The 17,010-nt window shown below is 35.1% G+C and overlaps 1 protein-coding gene across 2 annotated transcripts in view; it reads right to left on the bottom strand.

The window, feature by feature from the left end:
- Positions 1–3,528: 3,528 nt before the first annotated feature.
- LOC111424636 (sidestep VI) overlaps positions 3,529–17,010 on the bottom strand; it is a 228,987-nt gene continuing 215,505 nt past the window's right edge. The window contains exons 10-15 of one of the 2 annotated variants that reach the window (XM_023058246.2): positions 14,322–14,487; positions 13,675–14,265; positions 7,861–8,121; positions 7,643–7,803; positions 7,493–7,535; positions 4,883–4,968 (exon numbers count right to left, since the gene is read on the bottom strand). In XM_023058246.2, coding sequence (XP_022914014.2) covers positions 7,503–7,535; positions 7,643–7,803; positions 7,861–8,121; positions 13,675–14,265; positions 14,322–14,487 — 1,212 coding nt within the window. In that variant the 3' untranslated portion in view covers positions 4,883–4,968; positions 7,493–7,502. Of the gene's footprint in view, positions 4,969–7,492; positions 7,536–7,642; positions 7,804–7,860; positions 8,122–13,674; positions 14,266–14,321; positions 14,488–17,010 lie in introns of both variants that reach the window. The other variant, XM_023058245.2, reaches the window with a different exon arrangement.

Here is a 17,010-nt window from a genome sequence, read left to right on the forward strand (position 1 = left end):
CAGAGACATTTATTGGGGGCTGACCTATAGTCTGTGTCACCAGAGGAGAGGCAGCCGAAGAATCAGAAGAGAACAATAACCAGTTCACTAAAGAAGGGGGGAAGCCATTATTCACAAAGATGGTGCACAAAAGCCTCAGATTCTTTAATCTAAAGGTGTGCACACCACGGTTCTTCATCCCTACAAGGGTGTTGGACTTCATTCCAGGAGAATGACAAGAATAGAAGTTGGCAAACCTTCCTGAATACGTAGGTTTACGGTACCAATCCAAAGCGTTGTCCATAGTGAATTGGATATTGTGGTTATGTGCATTAAACAAGTTTAACGTAACATCCAGTTGACTCGATGGAAGAGCACAAATAATGTCATCGACATATTTGAATAGAAAGGGCAGTTCAAAGGGGAGAGCAGGAATCCATTTGTCCAACACAAAATCCATCACAACGGTGGCCAGGATGGGGCTCAGGGGGCTACCAAACTTTCGTTTGTATGTGACTCCCTCGAAGGAGATAACAGAGGAATCAAAAAGGAACGACACTATCTAGGAATTGTCCCATATCAATTGGGGTATGGGAGCAATTGGGGCAATATATGTACAAGCTCTGACCTTTTCAGTAAAGGCGAATGAGTTTTTGATATTGTATTGAGTACGGCCAAAGAGGGCACTTGAGAGAATCCCCGCCAAGAAAGAGGATATGAGGGGATGATCGGTCTTAAAGGAACGGTATTCATATGGATTTTTAGTAAGCCATAAAATTTTGGGATGCTACCATTATGGCAAATCAGTGCCAATATCTAAAAAATAAACTCAAACAACGTCAAAGGGACTGCAGGTTAAAAGAGTCTAAGGCTACGGCCTTAGTAGAACATCACCTCTTTACGGAACATACCTTTGACTTCGAAGGTACACCTCATAATTTGCTCGGAGCCATCCTACCTTAAGCGTCTGTTTTTGGAGATGTTTTACATACTTAGGGAAGCTGATTCCGTCAATTTCCGTTTTGACGTTCAGAATGTCAGTGACATTGTCATTTAATCAGATTGCATGACAGTGCACGTCACCTTCATCTTGACAACTCTTCTTTTGGGGCTGTTTGGTTCTAGTCGCTCTGTCGGCTCTTTATATTCCCGTCGGTTCTCTCGTATTGTCTTTCTCTGAAGTGTGTGTTACTTCTAGCTTTGTTAATTCAACGTGGTTGATGCCAATCTTGCGGTGTTTTCTATTATTTAACATCTTCGACGTGTTATGTCAAATTAACCCTCTAATTGTAAGTAACATGCCACTGTCTTAGAGTTCTTGATTGTAACGGTTCTGTTTTTATAAAACATTGTTACAGAGTTAACTCTGAAGAAGAATTCAATAAAATTCGACAGCTTAGGCAACAAATAATAAAGGAGGCTTATTAATTTATCCCTTTGGTTGACTACCCCAGTATTAATAATATTGACTGTCAATTTTAAAGAAAATTTGATAAAGATTTAATGTGCCATAAATTGGCCATAAACAGCTTCGTATTTTCCATAAACATCGTTGTTATGATTTTTTAAATCCATCTGCATGTTTGACTGTTATAGATTTGAAATATAGGTTTTAAGAATATCATATCTTAAAAACGAATTGAGATATCACAATGAAATAAAAAGCAATTTAAAGGAAATTTGATGAAGATTTAATGTGCCATAAATAATTTCTTATTTCCCATGATCACTGTTCTTTAGTATTTATTTAGTATTTAACATTTTCAATATCATCTCTTCAAATCATCAATTTTCAGATTTATGAAATTTTGAACGCAACCTTGCATAACCTTAAATATAAATGTTAGGTTAATTAATTTTTACGTACCTCAAAAACTAATTGAGATGTAGTTATGAAATAAAGAACATTTTACAGCAAATTTAATAACGATTTGATACACCATAAATGATTTCTTATTTTCCATAAATATCGTTGTTATGATTTTTTAAATTCAACTCTGCATCTTTGATTGAGGACTGATATGAAATACAAATTTTAAAAAACCGTGCCTCCAGAACGAATGGAGATATCATCATGAAATAAAGATCATTTTAAAGGAAATTTGATGAAGATTTAATGTGCTATAAATAATTTCTTATTTTCCATAATCACCGTTCTTATGATTTTTTAAATCGATTTTGCATGTTTGACTGTTATGAATTTGAAATATAGAATTTTAAAAAATCGTACTTCAAGAACGAATTGAGATATCATCATGAAGTAAAAAGCAATTTAAAGCAAATTTGTTTAGTATTCATCACTTTGAATTTTATCAAATTTCAGATTTATATATATTATTTAATATAATATTTAATTTTGAACGCAACCTTAAATATAAATGTTAGGATAATTAATCTTTACGTATCTCAAAAACTAATTGAGATATAGTTATGAAATAAAGAACATTTTAAAGCAAATTTAATGAAGATTTGATGCACTATAAATAACTTAGTAATTACCGTTGCTATGATTTTTTTTAATTCCAACTCTGCAGCTTTGATTGTTATATATATGAAATAAAAAATTTAAAAAATCGTATCTCAAGAACGAATTGATATTATCATGAAATAAAAAGCAGTTTTAAATTTACAAGAATTCGAAAAATGTAAGTGTATAATACCGATTCAGAAGGTAAATACATCGTATAGAAAGTAAGTGAGATAGATACATTAGCTAAGCTGTAGCACAGTATAAATAACAGACAGTACTCTCACTCGGTTTGGCGGGAAGATATGCGCAGCCCTCATTACGCAGGCGAGCGGCCATTACGCTGGTTTAAATCTTGCTAATCGCCAGTGTGTCTGTGAGGTTTGTTTTTGTGCAGAGCCGTAACGACAAGTGTAAAGATTAAAATAAAATATCAAATATTATAAATAATGACGTTATTACTTATATAATATATAACTCAATAACTAATGTTTTTACCAGTTCAGAAATTTAATTGCGAATAACTTTTTTAATTTAATATTTTCGACGTTTTAAATATTTTTAATGCGGACCTGTTGTGTTTTATGCCAGAATAATGGCTTCGAGGTCATTGAAAATCAATTCGCCACATCAAACGTGCCGCCACTGAGTGAGAGTACTGTCTGTTATATATACTGTGGCTGTAGTTACCGTTTCTGCCCATTCTGGTGGCGGCTGACCAGTATGCAAATGGCTCCATGGCGAAGGATTTCGAGACTAGTTTGGGCAAGTTGTTCTCGCACATAAGCACTTTCGAACTGTTGAACCCTTAACACTATCATTCTACCCGATGAAACTGACCGTCAAAGACCGCTTTAAAGCCAAAGACACAAATTTCGCTTGCGATATCCGTTCGCAAATTACGGAACGCCCCAATCTCAGCTTGTGTACTTACCTTCATTGTTTAACAGCTATTTCCTTTAAGTTAAGCGATAACCAAAGGTTATGTTGAAATTTAGATTGGGAAATTGTAATTGAATTATTAATTAATTTTCTTTAACTCAATTTTAAGGATTAATAATAATAAAACACAAACACCAAAAATTGTTTAAGAAATTATATTGAAAATACACGATGGAGTTACAACAGGTAGATAAAGTAGTGATCGATAGCTGATCAATGACTGAATAAGTCGATCAATTAAAGAATAAAAATGAACTATCCATACACGTTTGTCGTTTGCGAAATTCAAACATCAATAAGAGTTTCCTTGATCTTTGATGATACAAAGACGAGGACGAGATATGAAGAGATCACACTTATTAAATCATCGGATATTTTAGTTATAACATGTCATAGATCGCGCAATGTGTATTTACAATTTGTACAAAACTTAAAACGATTGTGCTAAATTCACAACATCCCACTTTGTTTTTGATATAGGTATTTTCCTATAGCAACAACTTAAAGTCTTTGTCGCTTAGTTCTATTCGTTTATATACATATTAATATCAATTTATTATAATTTCAATATATTACACAATAGTCTTCAGGTATATTTACAATTATTTAATATATTTCTTGTTAATGTTACATGTATATTTAAACTTATAGTTAAACTCCTTTAACGTTTTGTAGAAAATTTAAAACATGCCATCTTTATACACGGAAGTTATAATTAAAGCTTTATGTGGTGAAATAAAGCTTTAATTACTTTAATCCCTTATATAATATAATCTTTTACTCTTTCTTTAATTATAATAACGTTTGACTAGATTAAAAATATTTTCTTTATGATTCCATTAACTTACGAATCGAGTCGTACACTGGTTTTGTTCGAGAAAACTGTGACGATGATAAGTAACATTGATATTCGCCTTTCAATGCGTTTTGAAATGTAACACCGATATGTACGTCTTCATTGAAGACAGAAAGATGCACGTGTTCTTGTTCTTAGCAGACGAAGGACATCCAAACCACGAGGTAGCTATGGAATACTAAGAGGCCTTTAATATTGAACGTTCCCCGTCCGTAAAAAGTTTTCGCCGTCAATCGGAGAAGAAAATTTCTAATCGTAAGTAAATCTTTTCAAAATATCTATAAGTTTGATTAATAACCAACTAATTATTGTCTATCATCCCCCTCCACTGAATACATCGCCAGTTCATATTGGCGATGTCTTTGGTCTTTAGACGTAAATATATGTACACTTGACTATCCTGTTGCTCTTTGAAACCGGGAGGCGATTACACACAGCTTTCCTGCTGGCAACCCATTAGGGGCGTCCTGACGGTGACGATTTCCCTCTGATAGATTCCAGTCTTCGCCGTAGGAAAGAGGGAAGCGGGAGAGATTAATGGGGACGGGAGTGAGCCCCTAACAGGAGCAGGTGGCAACTTCTTGCTGTGGTCGATTTGCGCGTAAATTGTTGAATCGTCCGTGCGACCTCTAAGTGTTCCATACTGACCTCCGCCATTCTTAACCGGATCCAATGAATTTGGTCTCACCAGTGAAAGTTCCGCGTAAGTTACCTCGTTGCTCATCTAAAAAGAAAACAAATCTTAATAAAAACAAATCGAAACACAAACTTTAATCCGCTAAAAAGTCAACAACATCCTGTTTTTCTTGGTTATATAATGGATGCTCATCCTGATCTTTCGATCTAAGACATTCACCTGTTACGGTTTGCCAAAAGATAGTTATTTTAAATGGAATGGTACGGTTTTTAATACATATTCAAATTCTTTGTACCAAAATAGGTTGACTTATATGATACTTAGAGTAGAAATAATGTTGAAATGTTAAATTTCGTTTTCTCTCTAAGCACGGTAAATTTGACAATTTCTTCTTTAATAATTTTTTCTCTGGAAATTTCAATAATATTATTTTATAGTTCTATATCGTATCATAAACTAAAATCTTTAAGCTACAATTCAACATTCATACCTTATCATGATTCTTAAAATACAATCGATATGATTTTCTGAAATTTTCGTATTACTTTTGATTCATAAATTTGGCAATTTCTTCCTTAATATTTGTTTCCTCGAAATTTCAATAATGTTATATTATAGTAGTAGGAATCTTTAAGCTTTAATTCAACATACATAGCCCATAATGATTCTAAAAAATACACTCCATATGATTTTTTGAAAATTTCGTCTTACTTTTGATTCATAAATTTGGTAATTTCTTCCTAAATAATTTTTTCCTGGAAATTTCGATAATATTATATTACAGTGTTTATATCATATCATAAAAGTATCTTTAAGCTTCAACTTAACATACATATCATGTCAACATTCTTAAAAATATCGTCAATATGATGTGTTGAAAATTTCGTATTATTTTTGATGTATAAATTTGAGAATTTTTTCATAATTTTTTTCTGGAAATTTCAATAATATTACCTTCTAATTTTTATATCATATCATAACCTCGAATCTTTAAGCTTCAATTTAACATACATATCATATCATGATTCCTAAAAATACAGTAGATATGATTTTTTTTAACTTCGTATAGCATTATTTTTGACTTATAAATTTTGGCAATTTCTTCTTCAATATTTTTTTCCTGGAAATTTCAATAATATTATCTTATAGTTTTTAATCATATCATAAACTAGAATCTTTAAGCTTCAACTTAACATACATATCATGTGTTGAAAATTTCATATTATTTTTGATATTTTATAAATTTGAGAATATCTTCATAATAATTGTTTTCTGGAAATTTTAATAATATTACCTTCTAGTTTTTATATCATATGATAACCTCGAATCTTTAAGCTTGAATTTAACATATACATATCACATCACGATTCCTAAAAATACAGTAGATATGATTTTTTAAATTTTGGTAATTTCTTCTTCAATATTTTTTCCAGGATATTTCAATAATATTATCTTATAGTAGTGGTTTTTATATCATATCATAAACTAGAATCTTTAAGCTTCAATTGAACATAAATATATCAAGACTCTTAAAATTGCAGTCGATATGATTTTTCAAAATTTCGCATTATTTTTGATTTATAAATTTGGCAATTTCTTCAATATTTTTTTCCAGGAAATTTCAATAATGTATTATCTTATACTTTTTTTTATCATATCACAAACTAGAATCTTTCAGCTTCAATTTAACATACATATCATATCAAGACTCTTAAAAGTGCAGTCGATATGATTTTTTCAAAATTTCGCATTATTTTTGATTTATAAATTTGGCAATTTCTTCTTCAATATTTTTTTCTAGGAAATTTCAATAATATCATCTTATAGTTTCTATATCATATCATAAAATAGTACCTTTAAGCTTCAATTTAACATACATATCATATCAAGATTCTTAAAAAAATCGTTGATATGATGTGTGAATTTGAGAATTTTTTCATAATACTTTTTTTCCAGGAAATTTCAATAATATTATCTTATAGAACCAAAAAACAGGGTGTTGCTGATTTTTTGGCAGACACTATATACATGTTTAGAGGAGTTATTTATAAAGAAGTTGTTATTTTAAATTATTTTACGCTTCTTTCAAGAAGAATCAATACTTCCGTACTCTGTTTTCCCCAAAATCAATAAAGAAAATCCAAGCTAAAATTGCTAAGAAATCCTTATTCACGTAATACTCTATCACACTGTAGTTTAACGGTTATTTCACGCGAATAAAACATCTACCTGTGGTGATAGTAGGTCGGAAAGAAGACGGAGTCTCACTCCAAAAGGGGGATGCTGCGGTATTTCGGATTCCCGTATTGCGGAATGTAATTTGTCGACAACGGGCGGAACATAAGTAGATTTATCTGTTGCGCGAACTCATACATGCCCACGGTTTCGCACAGGATAGAGCAGGTTCTTTGACATTCTTTAGCGCATACGGGTTAGTTCATTTACAGACGAGTTACTCTCACCAACGTTTCTATAAATAAGCAATGTAGAGTGGCGGTTGTGGGTATCGAATTCACGATGCAGTGCAAATTCTTGTTTTCGTTAAAATTAGATTTGAATCGAAATGATCGTTTCTTTGTTACAACATGCTTGAATCGATAGTTTCACTTACAATATTCAAATTAGTATACGTCTTTGTAAGAAATGTAGCGACCCTATAAAAAAAATAAAGAAAAACACAAACCAAACTTAAAACATCTGCTTGTTAAGTATTCAAATCAAAATTAAGCAAATTTATAGTACAAGTAAAGTTGAAACTTACATGTTGGGGTGTATACGATCTGTCCCTGGCGATGTATGCTTCCTGAAGAGGGGTTATATGTGCGGTCTGAGGTGCGGTAGAAGCTACTTCGTAATCCGTGGAAGTCACCGAATTGTTCAGACCAGGAGTTTGTGCAGCTGACCCAAGCTGATAGTTGGAATCTATGCGGAGACATGCCGTTACTTTAGAACTATGCATTTCGACATCGACCCAACTACCTTTATTAGCCGGCACAACGTCGGGGTTTTTGTCGTCCTTCTCGAACAGATCCTCGGAGTCGGATCGCAACGGGAGGGTGACCTTTTCCTTAACAGGTAGGAATCCCGGTCTGAAAGCTCTGCCCCCGTTTCTTTGTGAGGTTCTTATTTTCATTGCGCCCAATATCACAACGGTTATAAGCAGCAGTACCGTGACAATTCCAACGAGGATGCCGAGAATGGGAGCTATCTCGATTTGATCCCTCGTCCCAAGGGACAGTACTGAAAAAGAAAAGACGAGAGTTAAAAGAAGTTTCCGCAATTATATTTTGGTGAAGGATAATTTGGAGAGGGTCAGCGGAGGAGGCGATAGCCTTCGTTACGTCCCCGAGGAGACTTGTGAGAAAAAGGTTCTTCATCGAGCTTTTACTCCTGAAACTTCAACGTAAAACTTTTACGTTTGACAGGAGTTTTCTTTAGAGATTGCGTCTCCTTAATATTTCTTTAATATTTTCCAAGGATTTACCTTTGAAAATAGAGCTACATATACAGGTGTCCTATACATGTTTATTACGGTAGTTTTATGTTGAAACTACCACCGATTTGAAACACACATCGGTAGAGGCGGAACACATTTATTTTATGAAAGCTTTTATGAAGATCATAATGACACGGTTGAAACTAAGGCTCAAGTTTATTAAAACAAGTTTGTCTTGGCACTAATAAACTAAAGCTGTAACGCAAAACGCTGTGATGTTAATGATGGAAATAAGTGACTTCGAGATAATCTCAATAACATATGACAAACCTGTTGTACAGGCTACCTCAAAATAACGTTTATATTTGATTAGGTTGTTGCGCAAACTGGAATTTTATTTTCCGTTGTTTCGAGGTTCGGGTTACAAAAGTTTCATTTTACTGTAATCAATACGAATGCTGGTAAAAAATTTATATAAACGAATACGGAGAAAAAATTCATAAGAAATTTCAAGCAAACCATAAAGGACCCGATGGAAAAATTGATGTTATTGAAATGTTACTTTGAAACACTGCGTCACGGTGAAATATGCATGGTATATAAGGGGGTGGATTCTAAATTACACCATATGAAGACGTCATGTAGTGGCAAAAATGGGTGTGTTGATTGTATTCATGACCAAAATTGTTTCCAGATCATTAAAAATTCATCAAGGCTATAAATTCCATTCTTTTAAATAAAGTATTAATAAACAAAAATTAAAATGACTCTCCATATCATTAAGATATTGATGGAAGAAAATCCACACCATTTAAGGGTCAGCAGACATCCAGAATTTATGAAAAAATGTACTCCGTATTGAATAAAGCTAAAGTCGAATACCTATAGAGCGACGTTGCCGAATTCCGGGGCATATCAAAGCTAACGTAGAGCAGAGTGAGCAATACAGAAAATTGACACCGTTTCTAAATGGCAGAAAAATCAGTTCGTTCTCTTTGGAGGATAAACAAAAGGTCAATTAAAGATATGTCCTAACTTATTAATAAGTGTAATGACTGGAGCCAGTTTAAAAGAATCGTAAAATTAATGAAATTGATTAACGTTAAAACATGTCCCGACATGCTGGAAAATTGCTAACGTAATTATGTAGAGTAACATGGGGCAAGACAACGCACCTAATAGTTTAACTTTTTTTTTCTCCGAGTAACTAACAGTATCGATGCGAATTTGGTGGCATATGATGCAATGAACATTACTCTTAACAAAATAAATATATTCTTCAATGTAGAGTACATAAAACATCAAACATAAAATAACATTCTTAGAAATTCATAATCGGCATTTTGCCTCAACAGTGGGGCAAGAGTCCAAATAATATGGGGGCAAGAGTCCCATCGTGTATAAGCACTTCAAACACATTTGTCGCATACAAATGGGCCTATATTTTTATAAGAAGTGCATATCTCATGCCACCACTTCTTGCAATGGCAGCATTCGATCCAATCCTCTTCGGGTGGCTCTTGATATTGCAACGCGGGCAAACATATTTCTCCTGGCGACTAGACAATTTACTCCTCTTTTTAGTAAAAACTTTGTGGCTTTTAGCTGTTTCTTGTCTAAATTTTTCAACAGCGGTAGTTTCAAGCTTTCTTTTCTTGGTCTGAGCACGCTTATTGTAAAGAAACACTTTGTATTTCTTTCCTGCCTCCTTTCTAGCCATCTCATCTCTGTCTGCTTCCAGTTTTTCCTTGAACGGTGTGCTGGATAATATTTCTGACTTCTTTCCTAATCTTCTCCTTTTTTGCTCCTCTCTTCTTTTAGGAAGAGGAACAATATCTTTTGGGGTGACAGAGTGCTTCTCTACGATTGCATGTGAAGTTGATGGAATGGGACCAGAGCTTGAATCGTTACGAAAAGTTGAGGGCATGTGGTAGAGATCTTCAACAGTCTGCTCGGACGCTTCGTATTGCTTGAAAACTTTACTTGTGTTAAGCTTGTTAGGGGTCAGGAATTTGTTGCTTAACTGATTCCGTAAAACACTAAGAGGAACTGTGCTTTCAGGATCGTCGTCAGAACTGGAGTCCACTTCGACATCGTAGCGTTTTTGTTGCTCTTTGGATGTGTTCGTATTCACTTCCGCATTATTTACGTCAGTTACACAGGAGGGCAAGAAATCTTCCTCGGAAAATACATTTCTATTAATTGACACGTCTGTGGATTTTACACCCTTCACACCCTTCTCTATAGTGGAACAACGTTCGTAAGCTTTTCCGAGAATTTTGGCAATTTGAAAATGAGTTATGCATCGTCCTGGATTGTGCAGAAGCCATTTGTCACATTTCTCTGAATAAAATGTTCTAAGCGATTTGAAGTAACAGCGGTCAAGAGGCTGAATCCTGTGGCTGCTGTGTGGAGGAATTGTCAACATGTGGATGTTGTTTTCCCTACAGAACATCACAGCCTCAAGTGACATATGCGAGGAGTGGCTATCTAGTATTAACAGGACCGGACGTTCTTCATCTGGTCTAGTTTTTGACTGAAAATGTTTGAGCCAGGCTACAAAGAGGTTGCTCTTCATATAACCAGAATCGGAACACATAGCAATAGATTCGCGAGGAGCACCATCCATTAGGTCATTTTTCAATCTGTTTCTCGGAAAAATCAAGGCCGGTGGTATATAATTTCCCGCAGCACTTACTGCACATACAATTGTTACTGTATCTCCCCGCTCAGCAGACGAAACTTTACCTACAATCTTCTTGCCTTTTGTGCTCAGTACTTTCGGAATTTTATTTGGGACCGTAGAAATTCCGCTTTCATCCATGTTAAATACTGTGCTCGGTGTGAACTGATATTTTTGATACAGGCTGGCTAAGTTATCGAAAAAACCATTGATTTGCACTTGATTAAAACCCATAATTCTCGCTAGACTAGTAGGGTTTGGCGTTCTTAAAGAGAGATTGTGTTTAGAAATAAATCTGTATGCCCAGTCCTTCCCTGCCAATTTTAACACTTTAGAGAAAGGATTGTTTACATTGTTCATTTCTGCGTAATCATACGCAATCTTTCTAAACATCTTAAATGAGAGACCATATAACCGGTTATCTAAATTTTTGCAGTGTTCAGCTAATTCGTTTTCCATCCCTTCAGTGAAAACATTCTGGAATCGTCCAAGGGAAGTTGCACCCCTTCCTGACTTAAGTCGCTTTCGTAAAGTAGATTCATTTACTCCCAAATCCTTTGCAGCGCTTCGAATAGAATTTCCCTGACATAATTTATTTCTAGCTAGCTCCAAAATTTCTTCAGTAGAGCTTTTTCTTTCAGTTTTACGCTTGTAATTCCTAAAAATTAACAAAAAAAACGTGGAACCAAATTTATTAGAGTAACATTCGTGAAAATGCAAGGATTTGGGGCAAGAGTCCGCGCGGACTTTTACCCCACAGCGGAATAGGACACTTGCCCCAAATGGTCATATTTTCAACAACAACCCGGTATAGCCATCTGACAATGAAATGAGAAACCTAAACCACACATAAATGACGGACAAATGTACGTAGAAATTAGTGCAAAATTACTTGTTGGCGCGATTGGTAACAGTAAGAAACTACACCTTCCCACACGCTACCCAAATATTACATGCAAAGCAACGAAAAATAAAAATACCTCATATTTCCAAGACTGTTTGATACTAACACCGGAACGAACGTTGACAGATGTAGTATGAAGGTAGGTATTAAACACCATTAAAGTGTTGCCATCACACATACCGCCTACAGAATAAAACTGAATAGGAATCTTGCCCCATGCGGACTCTTACCCGTCGTTACTCTAATTATCATACACAAACCTAGAAGTCTGGCACCAAAGGTTAGAAACCAAATTAAAACTTCCAATGCCAAAATAGTACTCTGATCAGAAATGGTGCCTACTACCTTTGCAAATAATACTGTACTACTTGCTGTGGGTAGAAACATTGATGAACCTACGAATAATCTTCAGATCGTGTTAGATCATGTTAACACGTGGACTAAAACCTGCAAAATAAAATTAAATAAAACAATAAATCTGTGACCATTAATATCAATGTTATTCCTACATATAAATATTGCAAAGTATGAACTTGGATGCTAAATCACGATGGAAAGAGCACGTGAAAAAGAAGAAGTTGTTGATTTATAGCAACGCATTAAACAAGTTTGGGCCTAATATTATACAAAGATTCCAGAACGAGGTATTAAGGGGCAAATACATCTTGGTACATAAAGAATAGCTACATCCACAGAGAACTACAGACAAAGAAGTAATTCATAAATAAAAGACTTCTTCGTCATATTAATGAGGAAGCCATCCAACTCAAGAACAGCAAATGCTACCATAAAAAGAATCTTGAGAACAGCGTGGATGGACATGGTGAGATGGACCTGCAAGATAAGATGGGATGGAGAGACCATGTTGAACGCTTCAAGATTAACAAGGATAGTTAAAGATGGACTGCCAAGAGCAAATAACCCCCACGAAACACTTTCTATATTCTGATATGAACCATAGGCTATGGACGATTAAGAAATAAGACAGATGTTTTAAAGAAAGAAGAATTCAGTTATTAATGTATGAGGAATTAACTAACAATTAAATTCTAAGTCGTTCCATAATTAAAGTTTCAATGAGTTCAATGCAACCAGCTCAGTTTGATTATGGATGTGAATTTTTCCAAAAAAAAAACAGCTCAGTTTGACCCTTAAATCAATACCAATGTTTAACCGATTTATTTAAAAATTTTATGGTAGTAATTAATTCATCAATTAATTCAATAGTAGTTGCTAATTCAAAACCACTTCTAATTATAAATAATTTTTCACTCAATTTGGAAAAAAAGAAGTCAATACCACATCTTTTATTTATCCCTATTAATAAATTTATATACTCCCGAAGGAGATAAAATTGGAAATTTGTCATCAAACGTTAAAACAATATTGAATCTGTTTTAAGAAAGAGTATTTTAACTGCATAGATTAAATAATTCTTTCATTTATTATTAATTTAATGTAATGATGTAATCCGTAGTGGTTAAACATTGGTAAGTACAGATTTGTAATGTTCCCGAGACTGATCCCGTATCCTTGTAGGCCACCGTGTCAGCACGAATGTATTCATGTACAATGCACATACGAGATGACATTCAAGAATGGGTTGATCGAGTGGTATCGGGAACGGAGGGATGCCTGCGGCATGAAGCCTCGACAGTAATACATCTAGAATTGAATCATCGTCGTGTGTATAGCTTTAAGCTGTCACTAAAAAATCGTAAACTAAAAATATACAGAAATAATTTATACACAATCATTAAAATAACTTACCAATTTGTTTTTCAGCAACTTTTAAAGTAAAACCTTCCAACACCACAGCTTCACTTCTCCCTTTTGAATTAGCAGCAAACACTAACATTCTTAAAATTTTCCCCGATTCTAAACCACTGATAGTAAACAAAGGAAATTTTGCTGAGACATTAGCTTGTAATATATTGGTTTGTTCATCAAAAACTTCTAATAAAAAATATTGTTGTTGACCACCATCGAAGCTTTCCACACATTCCACTTCAAGTGATTCCGTAGTTTGGTTCAATATAGAACAATTATGCGGTGGATCCGGTTTTCCTGCAGCAATTATATGGAAGACGCAAGGTTCTAATTGAAGACCGACAGTGTTCTCGGCCCAACACATCACAGTACCATAATCGAGTTCTGTTATTGGAGTGTATGTTAAAGTGGAAGAAGTCAGGTTGAACTTATATCTTTCAGGTGGAACATCATTCCGTTCGGCCGAGTTATTAAAGGACCATTTAAAATTAGTTGGAACTGGATAAGATTCCACCTCACAATAAACCTTTGCGTTTTCATGTCGTGCGACTCCATAAATTCTCTTTTGATCTGATTTACAAACTGGAAGATCTGCAAAATACAATTTAAAATTAATGATTAATTTAATACATCGATTAATTACATACACATAACTTTCAGTTCAACCGAGTTACTATCGCCATCCCCTTCAACGTTCGACGCTACGCAAGTATAATTACCCGCTTGGCCCTTCTTGACGCTTTGAAGAGCTAAATTTTCGCCTCCACTGTTAATAATGATACCCATTTTCTGATTCTGTTGCAAGATTTGTCCCTAAAACCAAGAAACAAAAATGAAAATTTAGTAAAGACGCCAACCGAATTGGTGTAACTTAACAAGAAACTCAGTTTGCGTAACCTGTCTAAAGCACGCTGTTTATCTTACTGTGATAAATGGCATTTCAAATTACACCGCGTGACACGTTGTGATATGGGCTTACCCTCATCATTCGTTTGTGGCGTACAAAATTGTTTCATAACGCCCTCTCTCGTGCCAGTCACTCTGTGTATACCGTATCATTTCGTTAGAAAACACTCTGTTTGGCGAGTACTTTTTAATGAGTGTAACGAACAAACAAAGTTTTGATGAGAGAATTGATTTTAAATTAAGGACAACCTCTTCACGAATTGAAGCTAATCGATAAATGGCAACGAAATTTGAAACGACCTAATCAGCACCGCTGAAACTGTTGATTAAAGCGTTCCGAGTACTATTTGAAAAAAAATGGACGGCTAATATTTACACTGTTTAATTAAGAGATTATCACCATTTAATTTAAAGATAAACAGAATATGTCTATGAAAAGGAAATCCCCTCATCGAATGTTATTTGAGTTGGAAGGCCAAACAAGCTACAATCTCGTTCGGAATTGTGCACATGCTGCCGGGATTGTCTGGACGTTTCCCATTTCAACTTCGTCGAGCTTTAAATAAAAGCGGACGGTAGCGCGATTAATAAACGAAGTTCTGTGTACCGTTAGCGAAACAGAAAGTTCGTTGAAGCAATCTCCACTGGCGCTATCTGAAATATGGTGACAATTTCATTTAGGTCTCCTTCTGCTAAACTGCGATTTCGTGCGGTTGGCGATGATGAGAGCTAAGGGTGTGTCTTCAGTGTTTATTATACCCTGCCAGAAGAGGACAGTAATTGCGGAGTGGACGTGCCTAGAGTTTCCCAAATTCCGACAAAGGACATGGCGTATATTACGGAATTCTCTTGTAGAAGAATAGATTTGTTATGTGCTGACATTAATTTTGACTTTTACTTTCCTTCTTCTCCCTATTTGTGTTTGAATTAACTTTTATTAAGATGAAAAATATAAAGTAGTAATGTTGTAAACACGGTTGACATAATATTTGCCTTTAGGAGTCGAATTCGAAATCAATACGAGATTGCGACATCTTGATTTGCTTTTCCTCAAATTCGGAGTACTTTTTACCTTCTCTGCTATGCAAATCACTGCCGGGGAAATTGTAGTGATTATATATGCGATGTCGTTTGCTCAGACACCCAGGGTGCAAAAGTCGAGAGATGGAAAAAAGCTCCCGGTGTCGCTATTTGCACTAGGGCACGAGTAAACTCATTTCATGTTGTTCAGCGCCGGGATTTTGTCCTCGCCGAGTGCCCTTCGAGCTTGGAGTTTTTAATTTTCCGTTACGACCCGGTAATTAATTATTTAAGCGCCGGATACGTTATGCTCGGAACAAAGTGGAACGGGTCAAGCGTGCGAACCAGGATATGCCTATCACGACGGTTTGAATTTAAAGCTTCTCAATAGGAAACTCATTATGTCCACTGTAACTACATACCGTGCTTTTCACGTAGTCTCATAGATTTTCCCATTACCGTACCATTATTATTATATATTCCATTGTACCCCATTTTAACGAATGAGGTTAATAATTCACCATGTAAATTCCTTTAAGCAGTGCCGCGAAAGAAAAATTAATGATTCGCGACTCGACGTTAATGATCTCCCCGCCCTATATAACAGAACATTCTTTTGTGACCCGTACACTACTCGTAGGTTGATACAAGGATTGTGTAACTATCGCTGTACTGCTTCCCGCTATATTCAATTTCAAATTAAATTTGAAACTCGCTGCGAATGGAACCGTTTATCATCCGCGAATTCAGACAGCATGCGGATCATCCCTTTTGTTGCCGTCATCATTTTCCGTTCGTTACTTCGCACCCTTCCATAAAATCTTTATGTCCGTTGTGTATGGCGGCTCATTTTTCAGAGGGATCTCTCTTATCGTCCACGAAAACGGCCAAGTCTCGAAATCTGGGAATATACCCTTGTGAAGCGACTTCATACATCAATCTTTTTCCCAAAAAGTTAACTTAAAATACACGCTATAATCAATATAGTTATAACTTTTGATTCAATGAGGTAATCGAATGTTATAAAATTTTTGAAATACGAGAGAAAAAATGATTAATGTCATGAGACAAATGACCCGTTTTGTTTACGGTGTTCGAAACACATTAGAGTGAAGAACGACCAAATCACGATAGCCACTGGCGAGCTCAGGTTTAAAAACTGCATGGGCGATATAATCTGACTGGAATTGACAACGAAAATTGTGCACGAGAATAAATGGAGCAATTCATCAAAATATGAGATACGGGAGAGATTTAAATAGCGGAGAAACGTCGTTTTGCGGCCTCGGGATAAAAAGTTAATCTCCACGGGCCCGGGCCAAATCGATTTCGTATGCTAATCAATCGTTTCGTGGACCTAACAACTCGACGTGCTAACAGCCCCACGTTTTCACCGCAATGGACCAAAGG

The sequence above is a fragment of the Onthophagus taurus genome, chromosome 7 (assembly GCF_036711975.1).
Source record: "Onthophagus taurus isolate NC chromosome 7, IU_Otau_3.0, whole genome shotgun sequence".
NCBI lineage: Eukaryota > Metazoa > Arthropoda > Insecta > Coleoptera > Scarabaeidae > Onthophagus > Onthophagus taurus.